The sequence below is a fragment of the Gobio gobio genome, assembly GCF_949357685.1.
Source record: "Gobio gobio genome assembly, chromosome: 9".
Classification (NCBI taxonomy): Eukaryota; Metazoa; Chordata; class Actinopteri; order Cypriniformes; family Gobionidae; genus Gobio; species Gobio gobio.
The window spans coordinates 4,196,518-4,217,580 of record NC_137115.1 but is presented as its reverse complement, the minus strand read 5'-3'; the positions used below and the strand labels follow the sequence as shown (position 1 = coordinate 4,217,580).

Sequence of the window (21,063 nt, the reverse complement as noted above, 5' to 3'; positions counted from 1 at the left end):
TACATGCATGAAAACAGCATGTTCTTCCTTCCACTCAAAAATGGGCATTTACAACATGATATAATAAATGATCTGTGGGGTATTTTGAGCTGAAACTTCACACACACATTCTGGGGACGCCTGAGACTTATATTACATCTTGTAAAAAGGGGCATTATAAGTCCACTTTAAGTATATCTTTAGTTGGACCTCAGCACTATTTTCAGATAACTAAAGTGCAAAATTAGTTGTTCAAGTTTAGTAGACTTTAAGTACCAATTTAGTATTACAATTGCAAGGTATTAATATTATATAAATGTATTTGTAGTATACTTAGCATAAAATAAACGTATTTCAAATATATTTTGGTATATTTATTTTTCACTAGGGCTGTGGGTTTTGGTTGAAAAAACTCTAAACATAGGCTATCATTCATTTAAAAATAAAAATAAAATATTATTCTGCTATATAAAGATATATAAGATAAATAGAGTTACAGGGCTGGCATCAAATGCTAGTGGCCATTACATTTTCTTAACTGTATTAATTTTTAAGCACAATCAGAATAAACTTGGATGTTTAAGTCATTTCAACTTAAATAACATTAAACTGACTTTAAACAAATGTGTTGGATAGTATGGAAGCTCGTTTCCACCACCGAATAAAACAATTTAAAAGTTTAATTGCGACTTTTTATCTCACAATTCAGACTTTTTTTCTTCGAATTAAGAGATATAAAATCGCAATTGCGAGTTATAAAGTCAGAATTGTGTGATATAAAAACATAAGTGCGAGGAAAAGTCCCAATTATGAGATAAAAAGTCGCAATTACCTTTTTTATGTTTTATTCTGTGGCTGAAACAAGCTTCCATAGAATCTTGAATAACATCAAAAAAGTGAATATATATATATATAGTAGGAGTGTAAAGGTACACGTATTCGTACCAAACCGTTTCTGTACAGGGCTTTCGTTTCCAAATGCAATCTTTAACAGTTCACAGTCGGTTTGTTTTAAGCGCGGAACACACTTCAATCCTAGTTCCCAGTCGAACATATGAAGTATTCAGTCCATTTTATCACGAAATTCAAACGATAAATGCCGTTTTGACGCTCTTTAATGTGACTGATCACTGTATAAGTGCGTGTCTTCCAGAAGAATAAACATGAATTAATATGTTAAGGTATGTTGAGGATAACACTTACTGAAACGTTTTATATGTCGTGTAATCGCTCAATCAGTGTTTCAATCGCGGAAAGACGCCAAACAGCTTGTAAACAATGTCACACAGCATCATTTACCTCAGAAGTCCTTCAGTGTCCACAGCTGTTAATTCACCAAAGAAATCAACTCTTTCACTAAATATATGACCTATATTAGCCTATATATATATATATATATATATTAATTCTACTTAACCTGTTAGTAGAATAGTAGAGTCTTGATTTATTGCTATGTTTAGATAAATCTGTCATGAAAATGACAGTCACTAAGATTATATTTCAACAACGAATTGGAGAAAAAACATAATTTTATAATTGATTTAGGAGTTAATGCAAAAACTGCCTTATGTGAAGTTTACATGTTTGCACACAATGTGTTAAAGCTACACTGTGTGATATTTTCCCCCATCTAGTGGTGAAAAGGTATATGACCATCCAGTGAATATTAGTTTCTCTTCCTCTCAATTCCGATTTCGTTTTAACTCCTACGGTGGCTGATTTAGTCCAAGATTAATATGGCTTCCAGCTCGACCTCGTCCACATTGGACACGGAGCCATCGAGTGTTAAAACGCCAAAGGCGAGGCTTGAATTTACGGGTATGTCCCTCTTTGGCTAATGTACTTTCAAGATGGAGGGGCAACATGGCGACCCGCATTCGAACCCTCACCCGTATGTATTTTCAATGGCATATTACGAGAACACTTTATTACTTGAAAGAAGTAAATATACATTAATGAGCACATATATTTTTGAAAGAACTAAGTGTTTTTAGCTAAGAATAAACTAAAAAAGTTACACAGTGTAGCTTTAATTGAGTGTTGATTATCCTATAACTAAACATGAATATCAGCTGAATATAGGCTCATAGTTTGGGCTCTGTTGTCAACTTTTAATATTATAGTAATAATGTGCAAGTAAGGGCTCGCTATATAGTTTACAGCATTATCTTTAAGAAACTTTTAGTTATAATTTAATTCATTTAAGGACAAACACCATTTTTTCAGTAAACCTGTTTAATAAAAAATAAATAAAAAGCAATTTTTTAAAACTGCTGTACCGAACCGTCAGTTTTGTGTACTGTTACACCCCTAATATATAGGTAAAAAAAAGTTGAAAATCACCCAACTTATTTAGATGAGTTAAAGCAATGTAAAAACACATTCCGTCATAACTGATCATCACATTTTTACTGTGAACTAGCAGAAAAGTTGACGTTGTGTGTTTTTGCATCCAGGGTTGCCAGATGCCAGCAGGGTTTCACAGCCCAAAACTTCGCCAAAAACCGCCCAATTTTTTTTGGCTTGTTTCTCGTTTAAATACAAATCATTAACAAGCTTTAAAATTACCAATTTATCGACTAGCCTATATAAACCCTAGAAATTAAAATGAGCTTATTTACACATAAAAAAAAAAAATTATAAATCATTTATATTATTTTTCTTTTTAATAATAAGGTATTAGGAAAATTACCTAATTCTGCTAATTCTTTTAATCAGTGTTAAAATAAAAAAAAAGAAGATACCGTGTTTCCATATTTCATTTCTGGTTTAAAAAAGGAAAACGGAATGGACGCAAAAGCGTCCTCAGTCTGACCATTATACTATTAAACTATAAGCTTATGTTACGGAAAATAATGCGATCAACTTAGGCGATCAATGAGTCTGTTTATTGTCAATAAAAGTCGCTTGGAATGAAAACATGAGTGGATATATGGACATACAAAATAACCCACTTTAACATTTCAATTATTTCAAATAGCCACATGAAACATGCATATTCATGAATAACATTACATGAAAATCGCGTTGAACATATTATTTATAGAACGTGTCAGTGCGCTCTTTGCAGAAGCAGAACGTTGGCGCATGGCCATCTCACACAAAAAAATATTTTCATACGCTAAATAAAATAGCAAACTTGAGTTTAAAGGGTTAGTTCACCCAAAAATGAAAATTCTGTCATTAATGACTTCCCCTCATGTCGTTCGACACCCGTCAGACCTCTGTTCATCTTCAGAACACAAATGAAGATATTTTAGTGTAAATCTGATGGCTCTGAAAGGCCTCCATTGGCTCAATGCACTTTACACTCTCAAGACCCTTAAAAGACACTAAAGACGTCGTTACAAAGTCCATCTCACTACAGTGGGTCTACAATAACTTTATGAATCGGCGAGAATAGTTTTTGTGCGCAAAAAAAACCTAAATAACGACTTAAATAGTGATGAAGATTTCAAAACACGGCATCATGAAGCTTGGAAGCGTTATGAATCAGCGAGTCGATTCAGCAGTTTGAATCGCCAAATTTCAGCAGTTTGACACGCGATCCGAATCATCATTCGACTCACTGATTCATAACGCTTCGAAGCTTCATGAGGCCGTGTTTTGAAATCGTCATCACTATATAAGTCGTTATTTAGGGTTTTTTTTGCGTACAAAAACTATTGTCGCCGATTCATAAAGTTATTGTAGAGCCGCTGTAGTGAGATGGACTTTGTATCGACGTCTTTAGTGCCTTTTAAGGGTCTTGAGAGTGTAAAGTGCATTGAGCCAATGGAGGCCGTTCAGAGTCATCAGATTTACACTAAAATATCTTCATTTGTGTCTGAAGATGAACGGAGGTCTGACGGGTGTCGAACGACATGAGGGGAAGTAATTAATGACAGAATTTACATTTTTGGGTGAACTAACCCTTTAAGACCTGTGATTTTGAACAATTAGGCCTAATATAAAGCTATAGCCTATATTCCACAAACCGATATGAGCTGAAGGTAGTGGGAGGGAGCGTCTGTTGTGAGTTTACGTCAGGGCACGTCAGCCAGCCCAGAGCTGTAGTGTGTGTGTGTGTGTGTGTGTGTGTGTGTGTGTGTGTGTGAGAGAGAGAGTGAGTGAGTGAGACTGCTGCCTGCTGAACAGAGGGTCGCAGGAAGAAGGATCTGAAGTGCCGGTGTCTCAGCTACAAAAAACCCGCCGAACTGATCCAAAACCAGACCAATTTTTATCCACCCGCCCAAACCCATTTTTGTCCGTAAAATAGATTGCGAAACCGCCCAATATGGCAACCCTGTTTGCATCTCTTACCGTCAGCGAGGCCAGTTGTGTTGACGCAGTTGCGCTGTGTGTCGTCCAGCACTAGAGGCGGCTCACACGTACAGTAATACGCCCCCAGGGTATTCACACACACTCCACCGGTGCAGATATCCTCACTCTGACATTCATCATTATCTACAGACACACAGAGACACTGTCACATCACTGTGATCTGCTGATCTGAGTGTGTGTCCAGAGCGCTTCAGAGGCTGACCGATGCACTCCAGCAGATCCGTGTCGTAGTAGAATCCGCTGGGACAGTAACAGGCGAAGCCGGGAATGTTGTTGACACACGCACCGCCTTTACACAGCTCCGGATCAAACAGCTTACACTCGTCCACATCTGTCCCGAGAAACCACACTTAGATTAGGGAACAACAAACACTGAGAGACGTATGGGACATTTTTTTGTGAGAGTCTGTCCGTGCATTTGTTTTACCCTTGTAGCTGAACGCTCCCGTTTCCATGGTAACGTACCCACTTCCACTGGGACACAGCGATTGGAATTCGGCTAAATGGAGAGTTAATGATGATGGGGGGGGGGGGGGGGGAAGAAGTGCTCTTAATCGTAGTGTACTCCAAATCTTATTCAGATAATATAATATTAATGAAATAAAAGGCCACTTAAGTGCACTTAAAGCAATAATGTCAAATTAAACATTTTACTTTAAAGTATTTTAAAAAATCTTTTGTCGTGCTTTAAAGAAGTGCACTTATTTTGATGTGTTGAATAACATACTAAAGCACATGGAAAGTACTTGCTTATGATTTTAGTTTGATTTTAGTATGATTTTCTGGATTGTGTTATTCAATATTACATTTAAACTTAATATAGTTTAAATGTTAATTACAGTTTTATCATTACAAATGTGTAACCGGGTTCCCACTCTTTTTCAGCGATCATTTTCCAGGACTTTTCCAGGATATTTAAAATTTTACTACAGTGAGAATAAAAGACAAGGATCACTCCTAAAGTAATATATTGCTCTCTAAGTCTTTAAAATGTGCAGAGTTTATTGCCATGACTTAACTATAAAATCAGTTTTTAATATATCATACATTATGACTAAGGAAGCTTGTTTCCGCCACAGAATTAAAAAAAAAGGGTAATTGCGACATATCTTGCTATTCTGAATTTTTTTTTTTTTGCAATTGTGATTTTCTCGCAAAAAAAATCTGTCTTTTTTCCCTCAAACTTTTGGACTTTATGTCAATTCTGAGAAAAGTAATAATTGCAAGATATAAACTCGATATTGCGAGAAAAAAAGTCAGAATTTCGCAATTCTGACTATATCTCAAAATAATTCTGAGTGAGATCCCACCCCTATGGGCGTTGGTTATGGGGTTATGGGGTTGAAAACATGCGGAACTGGCTCCTTTAGTCTATAGCCTCTGGCCAAAAATCCTCCGATGACACAAAATGACGATATTTGCGTCATTGGAGGATTTTTTCCAGAAATAAAATGCATAATTCTCTCGTCTCAGGGGGATATGAGGGGGGAAAGTACCATAATTCAAATATACTACCGGGTTTCTACTGATACAAAGCCTAATGCTAAATCACTGAAGTTACCCTTTAACTTTTTGTTAAATAATTTTCCAGGACAACAACAAGTTTTTCCAGGACATTTTACATTTTCTCTAACTTTCCATGTGTTTTCCAGGACTGGAAAATGCATCATACATTTTCCAGGTTTTCCAGGTTTTCCAGGACAAGTGGGAACCCTGTGTAAAATACAGTATATGCCATGCAAGTTTCAATAGAAATGAAAGTATATTTTAGTTTATCATAAATGCTTGTCAGTACATTCAGCAGCAACTTTCAGCAGCAACTTTAACCATATTTCAAAGACAATTATGAAACGATTTACATATTATGATGATTTTTGGCAAAATGCCTGAAATAAAACACAATCACTAGTAATGTGATTTAATGGTTTATCACTTTCAACCAATAGGTGGCGCTGTTATGAAACTGATGTGATGTGGTCAGGTGACAATAACACATGCAAAGTTTGGTGTCAGTGTGCTAAAGCATTGCAGAGATTTGGGCGATTTGGGCCAAAGCGTTATATTAGCAAACATAGCCATAGAAGACTATTCTCGTTGCTTCATAACATTAAGGTTGAACCACTGAAGTCACATTAACTATTTTATGGTCTCCTTTCTGGGCCTTGAAAGTGTTAATTTAAGTGCTGTCTATGGTGGGGTCAGAGAGCTCTCGGATTCATCAGAAATATCTTCACTTGTTTTTGAAAGATGAATTCTTAAGGGTTTGGAACGACATGAGGGTGAGTAATAATGACTTGAACTTTCATATTTGGATGAACTAACCCTTTAAGTGTCGGGAAACATTACATTAAGTTCACACTTAATTATATTTCCATTAAATTACAAAACGGCCTACTGTCACTGAATGAAATGTCGCCCCAGGACGAGCTCTAGGACTGTGAAGCTTTGGGGTGTTGATGGACTCCATCTGTGTTTGATCATCGCTCTGAATCTGATCTAGAGCTTAGATTGGGCCCAAAAAATCCAGCCATTAAATAATGTATTTTGTTTCATATTTATGTTTAAATATTATGTTATTTTAATTTAAAGGGATAGTTCACCCAAAAACGAAATGTTCAAGTTTATCTGTTCACCCCCAGGGCATCAGAGATGTAGGTGTGTTTGTTTCTTCAGTAGAACACAAATGAAGATTTTTAACTCCAGCCGCTGCAGTGTGATAGTCGTATAATGATGTCAATGGGGATATTTTAGAGTATGAGAGCAATGAGAGTAAAAACACACAGACATATGAATCCTTATTAACCCATGCGGCTCGTGGCGACACATTGATGTCTTAAGACACGAAACCATCTGTTTCTGCGAGAAACCCAACAGTATTTATGTTATTTTTTTTACCTCTTATCAGACGAATGTCATCTAATATTCCCAGCGCCATAACTTCCGGCGAATAAGGTCAAAATACTGGCGTGATCAAAGATATATATACATAGATGCCTCATTTGACCGATCCGCGCAAGCACTAATGAGGAATCTATGTATATATCTATGATTGCGCCGGTATTTTGCATGTATTTTGATCTTATTCGCCGGAAGTGATGGCGCGGGGACGGCTGATGCAGAGCCATAGAAAAAAATTAAATAAAGTTTTAAATATGGATTTTTTTCTTACACAAACGCATCGATTTGCTTCAGAAGGCCTTTATTAACACCCCGGAGCCGCGTGGAGCAGTTATATGATGGACAGATGCATTTTTTATGGACTTCAAAAACAGAGCAACTATTACTGCTATTATTATGCTTGGATTAGCCTGAACATTTTTAATGTCTAAAAGAAGAATGTCATACACACCTCGGATGACTTGAGGGTGAGTAAATCATGGGATAATTTTTTTTTCGGGGGTGAACTATCCCTTTAATCTTGGCTATATGGATTATGAAAAGTGCAAAGATGTGAGTGGGTCAGAAATGATTTTGAGCACTTCATTAAGTTTTGTTTTGTAGAAAGCCTTTCTTTAAAGTGAATTTCATTTTGTATAAATTGTATCTTAATTTGAATCAATGTTTCATCAGCCAATTGCCTGGATTAATAAATAAGAAGCGAATAGGCTATAGCAGACAATAATCTTTACATGAAGGCGCTGGTGCGATCACGATTACTCTTGAACCCAAACTCAGCCTCACACACATGAGAAATATGTGTATAGAAAGCTTGAAATGTCCACTTTTAATCGAAACGAAAAGACATAGTCAAGCAAAGCGAGCGGCTCATGACTGGCGGCTCTGTTCAGAATAATGCGCTTCATCACTGCATGAGCTGTGAGTTTAACACACATCTTTACACTAATCCTGACTTGAGCAACTTCGTACACATTTGTTTCTTAGTTGTAGTATTAGTTCTTACTTTGCTAAAAATAATAATATATTATTTCTGATTATGGCATCGCTTTCTGCCCACCCAATTAGGCTAATAAAGTAATGATTAAAAAAACACAAATGCTTGATCAAGGGCCCGGCCCAAGTTCGGGCTCTGGAAGAGAATCTAAACTCTAATCTGATCTGGATGTAGTCTTTGACAAAAACAATAAAAATGATAAAATCTTTAATGATAAAAAAAAGAATGCATGAAGCTAGAATAAAACAATAAAACAAGATTTTGTCTACGAATAAATATTTCCAGGGGGCCATGAATATTTTGTGAAAATGCTCAAAAATGCTGGCGGGGAAAGAGTTAAAAGTATGAATAAGTGTAGTTCTTTTTCACAAGAGTAAACTGATTTGATGCAGCCTGTCTTCAGTGCTAATGTGTGTGTGTGTGTGTGTGTGTGTGTGTGTGTGTGTGTTCACCTGTTCCAGCTTGGGGACAGATGTCATACTGGCACAGAAGGCCCCAGGCCTGCCCCGCCGTACAGCAGCACTCCTGCAGCGTCGTGTTTTGAGACAATATCTTGCACGAGTACGGCTCGGATATGCCGTAGTAACACTCTTTCATTTCTCCAGGCCGAGTCTGAGGCAGAGAGCCAGGGGCCGACCTGGAAGAGCCGCCCGAACCACGGCCAGACGAGGCTTCACCGCCAGACGGTAGAGCTCCACCTGCAGGAGATACACACACATCAATACAGAAGTACAAAAAATATTATGTAAAGTTGATTTTTGACCCAATATTTGCTTGTGGACAAGGGCGTAGATTTGGTTTGAACATTGGGGGGGTTGAACGTTAGTATGCTGCCTGTTTTGTTTTGTTTTTCAAATTTGTATGTGCATTGTTATTGGATAATTTATTTATTCCTATCCATCCGTCCATCCATCCATCCATCCATCCATCCATCCATCCATCCATCCATCCATCCATCCATCCATCCATCCATCCATCCATCCATCCATCCATCCATCCATCCATCCATCCATCCATCCATCCATCCATCCATCCATCCATCTATCTATCTATCTATCTATCTATCTATCTATCTATCTATCTATCTATCTATCTATCTATCTATCTATCTATCTATCTATCTATCTATGTACATGCTTTAACTGATTACAAATTCAACATATACAAATATGAAAGAGACAACATTTAGACATTTATTTTAAGATTTTTACATTCCACCTTAAAGGGTTAGTTCACCCAAAAATGAAAATTCTGTCATAGTTCAAAAACTATTGTCGTCGCTTCGTAAAATTATTGTAGAGTCACTGTGGTGAGATGGACTTTGTAACGACGTTTTTAGTGCCTTTTATGGGTCTTGTGAGTGTAAATGTACTGAATGCCAATGGAGGCCTATCTGAAGCCTTTCTCAGCATCAGCTTTACACTAAAATATCTTCATTTGTGTCTGAAGATGAACGGAGGACTGACGGGTGTCGAACGACATGAGGGTGAGGAATTAATGACAGAATTTTAATTTTTGGGTGAACTAACCCTTTAATGCATTTAAAAAAAAATTGAAAGTGAGTGAGTGAGCCACTTAAATCGTTCATTCATCCAATTCGTTCAAAAGTCAGATTAATTTAGGAAGAAAACAAACACCGATGTGAATACTTTTGTCATTGACATTATTGAAAAATGAACTTGCAAAACAGACGGCTGCTTTGGTAACTTGTTATACTGATAGTGATAGCTAAATACATTGCAAATGCAAAATATATGTGGTGTGTACTTAGCTATTACACAATATTCTCATACCTCATTCTCAGTACATGCTTTTTTTCTTTTTTTTTGCAAAACCTTGCGTTGTTTTGGTGAAAATGCGACTCATTGGTTGGGCGTTACCAATCGGTTCAATGGAGGGGGAGTATTTTTTGTCTGACTTATTATGACAAACTCATATTTGATTAGGACCAAAATTATTGTTACAAAATAAATTAATTCTACATATTTTTCATTTGATCTACTGTGATTTTCATGTTGAAATATTGGGGGGGGGTTGTGACTGATGGATTTGAATATTCCCCCCCATAAACTACGCCCCTTGTGGATCTCTTTGCATGAGAATCATTATTAGTACAACACAGAATCGCTGCCTATAGTCATAAATCAGTCACTCATTAGGCAGCAGAATGTCAAGCATCTTCCTGTTATTATTTTCAGCAGTTATTCCAGTAGAGGGCAGCACTGGAGCAGAGATGAGGCACGGTCGAGTTGTGTGTGAGTTTGTGTGTTACCTGTGTGACTCTCTCTGTTCACACACTGCCTCGCGAGCGGGTCAAATTCCTCCTGTCCGTTCTCACACACACACATGAACGACCCCTCGACATTCCAGCACTGTACCGATCCGCAGACACCCTGCATCGTCTCACACTCGTTTATGTCTGCGCAGAAAGAGACACGAGGGGTAATGGAGGAACAAACACAGTTTCTTCAAATGAACGTGAAAAAGAAGTGCGCTTAATTGTACTGAATGTGCACTTAGAGGTACATGAAGTACAATTAAAGGTGCACTATGTAACTTTTCCATCCACTAGAGGTCGCCTGTTCAAAACAAAGGTGTAGTTTGATGACGGCACTTTTGAGCGCAGACTCTTGGGACATGTGGTCTTCAGCTCACAGCCGGTGGGAAAGAATCGGGATAGGACTCATGTTGATGGATGTGATTATTAACGTTACTGTGAGGAACCGCTGGAGCGATTGTTAAAAGGATCCCTTGGTGTTAAGACTTGTATGTCTTAATATAACATAAATGATTTCTCTTACTGAAATATGTAGTAGAAAACCCATGAAAGATCCACGTTATTTCAAAAATCCATTATATATTTGGACAATGGGCGGTGCCATTTTGTCTGCGTTCTAGGTTGATGACGTAGAATAGTTGCACTCGGCAATCAACTCGTAGCTATTTTTACCACAACTCAACTCGAAAAATGTTTCAGAGTTAAACAAAACCAATCAATTGCTTTGTAAGTGCATTTATAACACACTCAAACACATGTGCACACAAACTTTCACACACACACACAGAACAGATCGGTGCGCGTGTGTGTCTGTGGGCGCGCGCGCGATCTCGATTCAGACAGCAGTCTGTCAGATGTGTGTGTGTGTGAGCGCGTACGCACGCAGATCTGTTGGTGTGTGTGTGTGAGAGAGAGTTTGTGTGCACATTTGTGTTTGAGTGTGTTATAAATGCACTTACAAAGCAATTGATTGGTTTTGTTTAACTCTGAAACATTTTTCGAGTTGAGTTGTGGTAAAAATAGCTACAAGTTGATTGCCGAGTGCAGCCATTCTACATCATCAACCTAGAACGCAAACAAAATGGTGCCGCCCATTGTCCAAATATATAATGGACTTTTTAAATAACGTGGATCTTTCATGGGTTTTCTACTACATATTTCAGTAAGAGACATCATTTATGATATATTAAGCCATACAAGTCTTAACACCTGGGGATCCCTTTAATGAGATGAACGCAACACACGCCTCGCGAGCGGCGGGACTTTTATTATGCCACAGCCCCCGGGGCCACTTCCGCTCCGCCGCTCATGAGTGTGAGGTAACGCAGCTCATCATATTAGACACATCTGAGTGTGTTAATGATGGGATGATGTTACTCTGTGCGTTCTCTCGCCGTTCTTATCCATAGGGATAAAACCGGAAACCGAGGGGAACGCAGATATGATGTCATCGACAGGCCACGCCCTCACATGTCCCGGTTCCTCGGGTAAAATAGCAATTTTCTCACAATTTACAAATAGTTGGAAACATTTGGGATATTGTAAGTACTATTGTAATGATTTTTGGATATTTTACTGCAAAAATGTTACATAGTGCAGCTTTCAGAGTACTTTCATGAATATGTTTCTTAACACATTTAAAGGGGACCTATTATGCAAAATTCAATTCGATATTGTTATTTGATATTATATTTAAAGGTAATATATGTTAAATGTTTTGAAACTCTATCATTATAAATGTGTAAATGCAACTATATTTAAATTCATGACACACACGTTTTTGAAAAGAAATGCCATTAAAGTAACCTGTATTTTATTTTATCATACATGCTTGTCAGTAAATCTTAACCATATTTTAAAGACAATAGTAATTACATATAAAGATGTACTGAAGTCCTGTTTAACCCTCAAAATGACCCGGAGCCCTAAAATTATGCTTTTTTATTTATTTATTTATTTTGTCCAGAAAGCTTATTTAATTTAATTTTGATAATATTTTTTTCTATTTTTAATGTAATTTTTGTATTTTATTTTTTTAACATTTAAATTTCTAGATTTTATCAATAAATAAAAAATGTAAGCACATTCTTCACATTCTTTTAACTTAAAAGGGTTATGCATGAAATCCTGTGTTTTAAATTTATTTCAGCTTATAACATGAGCACTAGATGGCTTTATAGCTCTACATGGAGCGGAATCCACTGGGTCCTAAAGTCAGAATCTCTTCAGTATGCATTCAGATACACAGCATTTTTAGCTTGAATTTTGAGCAATTTTAGGTTTTTCTGTGTACTGAAGCATTCCTCGGGGTCAGATTGCCCCGCGTGGGAAGGATTTGTTACTTTTTAAAATTTCAACCACAAAACTCCTCGAATCCACTCAGTTTTTTGTGTGTATTTGTGGTTCAAATACGACAAACACTGTTTTTTTTAAACAGTGTTCATCGTAGTGGTCCATGACCATAGGACTTTTGTCGCACTTGAACCGCGAATACACAAAAAAATGTGTACGTTCATTTTTAAGTGGTTGTAATACAAATAATAATAATTCCCTCACGGGTCAATTTGACCCCCTTTGTAATGAATGTAACACGAGGAATGCATATAAAAAACCTAAATAATACTCAAAATTAAAACTAAACTGATTTTATAATGCCTGCATGTGCATCTGAATGCATACTGAAGAGATAAACTCAAGAACTGACTTTAGGACCCAGCAGAACAGCTCATTTGCTCCATATAAGGCCATATAGTGCCAAGAGTCATGAAATATATCTTTTTTCTCTCCCAGAAGTGGTCGGCAGAGACACCCAAATTGACCCAAAGTGAGATATTTTGAGCAGATTTGAGCTGGTTATGCATGTATCGGAGAGTTATTTTGAACTTTTAAAAAAATACAAAGAAATCTTGAAAAAAAATTGCATTAAAAAATAGAAAAAATATTATCAAAATGAAATGATATAAGCTTTCTGGACAAAAAAAATTATAATTTTAGGTCTTTGGGTGATTTTAAACCACGAGGGAAGCATTTGTTACAGAATGTGTTAAAGTGTATTATTCCCGTAATAACAGTGTGCTAAAGTGTGTTCTGCAGTCCTTGGCCTCACCCACACACATCTGTCCATCGCCGGTGGACTCGTAGCCCTGGTCACACAAACACTGATATGTGCCGATCAGATTCTGGCAGAAGGCGTGGAGTCCACACACCGTCTCATTGGCACACTCGTTGACGTCTGCGAGAGAGAGAGAGAGAGAGAGAGAGACAGAGACAGAGAGAGAGAGAGAGAGAGAGAGAGAGAGAGAGAGAGACAGAGACAGAGAGAGAGAGAGAGAGAGAGAGAGAGAGACAGAGAGAGAGAGAGAGAGAGAGAGAGACAGAGAGAGAGAGAGAGAGAGAGAGAGAGAGAGACAGAGACAGAGAGAGAGAGAGAGAGAGAGAGAGAGAGAGAGAGAGAGAGAGAGTCCAGTCATTCGTCACGTCTTGTCATGTTCTGTGTGATTTGTGTCAGACTTAATATTCAACTATATTACTGATCAGCTCATTTCAATTATCATAAAGTCATAATTAAGAGATACAATGTTGAAACTATGATTTTAAAAGTCCTCATTATTAGATAAAAAGTCAAAATATGATTTAAAAAGTCCTCATTATTAGATAAAAAGTCAAAAATATGATTTTAAATGTCCTCATTATTAGATAAAAAGTCAAAATATGATTTAAAAAGTCATAATAATAAGATAAAAAGTCAAAATATGATTTTAAAAGTCCTCATTATTAGATAAAAAGTCAAAAATATGATTTTAAATGTCCTCATTATTAGATAAAAAGTCAAAATATGATTTAAAATGTCATAATAATAAGATAAAAAGTCAAAATATGATTTTAAAAGTCCTCATTATTAGATAAAAAGTCAAGAATATGATTTTAAATGTCCTCATTATTATATAAAAAGTCAAAATATGATTTAAAAAGTCATAATAATAAGATAAAAAGTCAAAATATGATTTTAAAAGTCCTCATTATTAGATAAAAAGTCAAACATATGATTTTAAAAGTCCTCATTATTAGATAAAAAGTCAAAATATGATTTAAAAAGTCATAATAATAAGATAAAAAGTCAAAATATGATTTTAAAAGTCCTCATTATTAGATAAAAAGTCAAAAATATGATTTTAAATGTCCTCATTATTAGATAAAAAGTCAAAATATGATTTAAAAAGTCATAATAATAAGATAAAAAGTCAAAATATGATTTTAAAAGTCCTCATTATTAGATAAAAAGTCAAGAATATGATTTTAAATGTCCTCATTATTAGATAAAAAGTCAAAATATGATTTTAAAAGTCATAATAATAAGATAAAAAGTCAAAATATGATTTTAAAAGTCCTCATTATTAGATAAAAAGTCAAACATATGATTTAAAAAGTCCTCATTATTAGATAAAAAGTCAAAATATGATTTAAAAAGTCATAATAATAAGATAAAAAGTCAAAATATGATTTTAAAAGTCCTCATTATTAGATAAAAAGTCAAAATATGATTTAAAAAGTCATAATAATAAGATAAAAAGTCAAAATATGATTTTAAAAGTCCTCATTATTAGATAAAAAGTCAAAAATATGATTTAAAAAGTCATAATAATAAGATAAAAAGTCAAAATATGATTTTAAAAGTCCTCATTATTAGATAAAAAGTCAAACATATGATTTTAAAAGTCCTCATTATTAGATAAAAAGTCAAAATATGATTTAAAAAGTCATAATAATAAGATAAAAAGTCAAAATATGATTTTAAAAGTCCTCATTATTAGATAAAAAGTCAAAATATGATTTAAAAAGTCATAAGATAAAAAGTCAAAATATGATTTTAAAAGTCATTATTAGATAAAAAGTCAAAATATGATTTAAAAAGTCATAATAATAAGATAAAAAGTCAAAATATGATTTTAAAAGTCCTCATTATTAGATAAAAAGTCAAAATATGATTTAAAAAGTCATAATAATAAGATAAAAAGTCAAAATATGATTTTAAAAGTCCTCATTATTAGATAAAAAGTCAAAAATATGATTTAAAAAGTCATAATAATAAGATAAAAAGTCAAAATATGATTTTAAAAGTCCTCATTATTAGATAAAAAGTCAAACATATGATTTTAAAAGTCCTCATTATTAGATAAAAAGTCAAAATATGATTTAAAAAGTCATAATAATAAGATAAAAAGTCAAAATATGATTTTAAAAGTCCTCATTATTAGATAAAAAGTCAAAATATGATTTAAAAAGTCATAATAATAAGATAAAAAGTCAAAATGATTTTAAAAGTCCTCATTATTAGATAAAAAGTCAAAATATGATTTAAAAAGTCATAAGATAAAAAGTCAAAATATGATTTTAAAAGTCATTATTAGATAAAAAGTCAAAAATATGATTTTAAATGTCCTCGTTATTAGATAAAAAGTCAAAAATATGATTTTAAATGTCCTCGTTATTAGATAAAAAGTCAAAATATGATTTTATAAGTCCTCATTATTAGATAAAAAGTCAAAATATGATTTAAAAAGTCATAATAATAAGATAAAAAGTCAAAATATGATTTTAAAAGTCATAAGATAAAAAGTCGAAAATATGACATGCTAAGTCATAATTATAAGATAAAATGTTGAAAATATGATTTTAAAAGTCCTCATTATTAGATAAAAAGTCAAAATATGATTTAAAAAGTCATAATAATAAGATAAAAAGTCAAAAATATGATTTAAAAAGTCATAATAATAAGATAAAAAGTCAAAATATGATTTTAAAAGTCCTCATTATTAGATAAAAAGTCAAACATATGATTTTAAAAGTCCTCATTATTAGATAAAAAGTCAAAATATGATTTAAAAAGTCATAATAATAAGATAAAAAGTCAAAATATGATTTTAAAAGTCCTCATTATTAGATAAAAAGTCAAAATATGATTTAAAAAGTCATAATAATAAGATAAAAAGTCAAAATGATTTTAAAAGTCCTCATTATTAGATAAAAAGTCAAAATATGATTTAAAAAGTCATAAGATAAAAAGTCAAAATATGATTTTAAAAGTCATTATTAGATAAAAAGTCAAAAATATGATTTTAAATGTCCTCGTTATTAGATAAAAAGTCAAAAATATGATTTTAAATGTCCTCATTATTAGATAAAAAGTCAAAAATATGATTTAAAAAGTCATAATAATAAGATAAAAAGTCAAAATATGATTTTAAAAGTCCTCATTATTAGATAAAAAGTCAAACATATGATTTTAAAAGTCCTCATTATTAGATAAAAAGTCAAAATATGATTTAAAAAGTCATAATAATAAGATAAAAAGTCAAAATATGATTTTAAAAGTCCTCATTATTAGATAAAAAGTCAAAATATGATTTAAAAAGTCATAATAATAAGATAAAAAGTCAAAATGATTTTAAAAGTCCTCATTATTAGATAAAAAGTCAAAATATGATTTAAAAAGTCATAAGATAAAAAGTCAAAATATGATTTTAAAAGTCATTATTAGATAAAAAGTCAAAAATATGATTTTAAATGTCCTCGTTATTAGATAAAAAGTCAAAAATATGATTTTAAATGTCCTCGTTATTAGATAAAAAGTCAAAATATGATTTTATAAGTCCTCATTATTAGATAAAAAGTCAAAATATGATTTAAAAAGTCATAATAATAAGATAAAAAGTCAAAATATGATTTTAAAAGTCATAAGATAAAAAGTCGAAAATATGACATGCTAAGTCATAATTATAAGATAAAATGTTGAAAATATGATTTTAAAAGTCCTCATTATTAGATAAAAAGTCAAAATATGATTTAAAAAGTCATAATAATAAGATAAAAAGTCAAAAATATGATTTAAAAAGTCATAATAATAAGATAAAAAGTCAAAATATGATTTTAAAAGTCCTCATTATTAGATAAAAAGTCAAACATATGATTTTAAAAGTCCTCATTATTAGATAAAAAGTCAAAATATGATTTAAAAAGTCATAATAATAAGATAAAAAGTCAAAATATGATTTTAAAAGTCCTCATTATTAGATAAAAAGTCAAAATATGATTTAAAAAGTCATAATAATAAGATAAAAAGTCAAAATGATTTTAAAAGTCCTCATTATTAGATAAAAAGTCAAAATATGATTTAAAAAGTCATAAGATAAAAAGTCAAAATATGATTTTAAAAGTCATTATTAGATAAAAAGTCAAAAATATGATTTTAAATGTCCTCGTTATTAGATAAAAAGTCAAAAATATGATTTTAAATGTCCTCGTTATTAGATAAAAAGTCAAAATATGATTTTATAAGTCCTCATTATTAGATAAAAAGTCAAAATATGATTTAAAAAGTCATAATAATAAGATAAAAAGTCAAAATATGATTTTAAAAGTCATAAGATAAAAAGTCGAAAATATGACATGCTAAGTCATAATTATAAGATAAAATGTTGAAAATATGATTTTAAAAGTCCTCATTATTAGATAAAAAGTCAAAATATGATTTAAAAAGTCATAATAATAAGATAAAAAGTCAAAAATATGATTTAAAAAGTCATAATAATAAGATAAAAAGTCAAAATATGATTTTAAAAGTCCTCATTATTAGATAAAAAGTCAAACATATGATTTTAAAAGTCCTCATTATTAGATAAAAAGTCAAAATATGATTTAAAAAGTCATAATAATAAGATAAAAAGTCAAAATATGATTTTAAAAGTCCTCATTATTAGATAAAAAGTCAAAATATGATTTAAAAAGTCATAATAATAAGATAAAAAGTCAAAATGATTTTAAAAGTCCTCATTATTAGATAAAAAGTCAAAATATGATTTTAAAAGTCATTATTAGATAAAAAGTCAAAAATATGATTTTAAATGTCCTCGTTATTAGATAAAAAGTCAAAATATGATTTTAAAAGTCCTCATTATTAGATAAAAAGTCAAAATATGATTTAAAAAGTCATAATAATAAGATAAAAAGTCAAAATATGATTTTAAAAGTCATAAGATAAAAAGTCGAAAATATGACATGCTAAGTCATAATTATAAGATAAAATGTTGAAAATATGATTTTAAAAGTCCTCATTATTAGATAATTTATTAGTCATTGTGAGATGAACAGTTGAAATTAGGGCTTTTAAGATTCTGAGATAAAAGGATTTAAAGTCAAAATTATGACTTAAAAATCTAAATTATGACCAGAACACACACTAAGACATTTAAGAGATGAAATCATGCTTTTTTTTCACACTTTTTTTTGATTCACACTTATAATAATATCTACATTATTGTTTTCATTTTGTGCAATATATTTCTTTGCATGCGTTTTTACATTTTGAAATCAGTTTACAACAGAAATGAATCAATGAAAAACTTCATCTGAAACACAGCTCGTGTCCTGTCATCAGTGTGAAGCTGAAGCATGTGTGTGTGAAGGGCGTGGCTCGTCTTACCCACACACTCTCCTGTGGCAGTGATGTGGTATCCGGCCTCACAGGACGCCACGCAGTGGAAGGAGCCGATGGTGTTCTCGCAGCGCTGGGATCCACACACACGCCCCTCAGAGTCCACACACTCATCCACATCTGCAGAGGAAGCGGCTTCAGCTGAGTTCTGCCCTACACACACACTCATCCGTGTGTGATGCTTCTCTTCTGACAGAGCTCATCTCAGAACTATTATTCTGCTTTATAATGACACACGTCTCTCTCTGGAATGACTCTTCTGTGGAAGCTGCTTTACGCCACAGAAGGAATTTGGGACTTTAAATCTCACACATCTGACTTTCTGTAAATCAGAATTGTGAGTTTATATCTTGCAATTCTGACTTTTCCTCAAGCTTCATACTTCTCCCTCTGCTTTAAGGAGCTGAAGAGTTTAAGCGAGTAACGCTGTTGTTCTTGAAGCTGCTCAAACTTGAGATGCATATCAAATTAGAGAGCATTTTATGGACAATATCTGGAAAAAAAAGTCTTAAAATAATTCAAAATAAATAATTCCTGTCATCAATTATTGCTTACATTTATTTATTTATTTTAATTACATTTTTATTTTATCTTAATAAAAATAGATATTGTGGCCACAAATTAAGAAATAATTTCCATATTTTATGAATTAATTCCCTTGTTTTCATTAAATGAATGGCCATGTTGTGCTAATTCTTTTACTAATTTTAATGTTGTAAAATAGTGGCGATATCTCTTTTTCCCCCATGTCATGTGAGGCCTCTGTAATTTATATATATTTTATTTTATGTATAATTTTTTTCTTTACTTTAGCTAACGTTTTAGTCATTTGTTTCCTTTTTTTAAGTTAATTAATCATGACAATGTAGTATTAATTTTATTTTATTGTATTATTTTATGTATTCAGCGAATCGTTGTCCCCAATACTGTTGTCATTGTTAAATAATAATAATTATGATAATTATTGATAATTATGAGCCAGGCATACGATAATCTGAGAGCAGCTTTAATAAATGTCATTGTTGTCCATTCAATTAAGGAAGTGCAATTAAAGTGGAGTTATATTTGAATATATGAATTTTATATATGACATTTTTAATAAAGCATTTAATTTTTTCAGCAGGAATTACCAATATAGATGTGATACAAGTAACATTTGGTGTATGAGTGTGTGTGTGTGTGTGTGTGATGGGTAGGTGTAGGGCTTAAAGGCAAAATGCTTATAAATCACACAGAACAAGGTTTTTTCACAGAAAGTGAACTGCACAGTCTCCTGTGAGGGTTAGGTTTAGGGGCAGGGGCAGTGTGTGTGTGTGTGTGTGTGTGTGTGTGTGTGTGTGTGTGTGTGTGTGTGTGTGTGTGTGTGTGTGTGTGTGTGTGTGTGTGTGTGTGTGTGTGTGTGTGTGATGGGTAGGTTTAGGGACAGGGGCAGTGTGTGTGTGTGTGTGTGTGTGTGTGTGTGTGTGTGTGTGTGATGGGTAGGTTTAGGGGCAGGGGCAGTGTGTGTGTGTGTGTGTGTGTGTGTGATGGGTAGGTTTAGGGGCAGGGGCAGTGTGTGTGTGTGTGTGTGTGTGTGTGTGTGTGTGTGTGTGTGTGTGTGTGTGTGTGTGTGTGTGTGTGTGTGTGTGTGATGGGTAGGTTTAGGGGCAGGGGCAGTGTGTGTGTGTGTGTGTGTGTGTGTGTGTGTGTGTGTGTGTGTGTGTGTGTGTGTGTGTGTGTGTGTGTGTGTGTGTGATGGGTAGGTTTAGGGGCAGGGGCAGTGTGTGTGTGTGTGTGTGTGTGTGTGTGTGTGTGTGTGTGTGTGTGATGGGTAGGTTTAGGGGCAGGGGCAGTGTGTGTGTGTGTGTGTGTGTGTGTGTGTGTGTGTGTGTGTGTGTGTGTGTGTGTGTGTGTGTGTGTGTGTGTGATGGGTAGGTTTAGGGGCAGGGGCAGGGGCAGTGTGTGTGTGTGTGTGTGTGATGGGTAGGTTTAGGGGCAGGGGCAGTGTGTGTGTGTGTGTGTGTGTGTGTGTGTGATGGGTAGGTTTAGGGGCAGGGGCAGTGTGTGTGTGTGTGTGTGTGTGTGTGTGATGGGTAGGTTTAGGGGCAGGGGCAGTGTGTG

General features: G+C 33.5%; 1 protein-coding gene across 3 annotated transcripts in view; it reads right to left on the bottom strand.

The window, feature by feature from the left end:
• The window catches only part of ltbp4 (latent transforming growth factor beta binding protein 4), a 121,842-nt gene that overhangs the window by 12,561 nt on the left and 88,218 nt on the right, over positions 1-21,063 (bottom strand). For all 3 annotated transcript variants that reach the window (XM_079825954.1, XM_079825956.1, XM_079825955.1), the window contains 7 exons: positions 18,952-19,083; positions 13,579-13,704; positions 10,467-10,613; positions 8,647-8,892; positions 4,730-4,801; positions 4,505-4,633; positions 4,282-4,425 (listed from right to left, as the gene is read on the bottom strand). In XM_079825954.1, the coding sequence (XP_079682080.1) occupies positions 4,282-4,425; positions 4,505-4,633; positions 4,730-4,801; positions 8,647-8,892; positions 10,467-10,613; positions 13,579-13,704; positions 18,952-19,083 (996 nt within the window). The remainder of the gene's footprint in view (positions 1-4,281; positions 4,426-4,504; positions 4,634-4,729; positions 4,802-8,646; positions 8,893-10,466; positions 10,614-13,578; positions 13,705-18,951; positions 19,084-21,063) is intronic.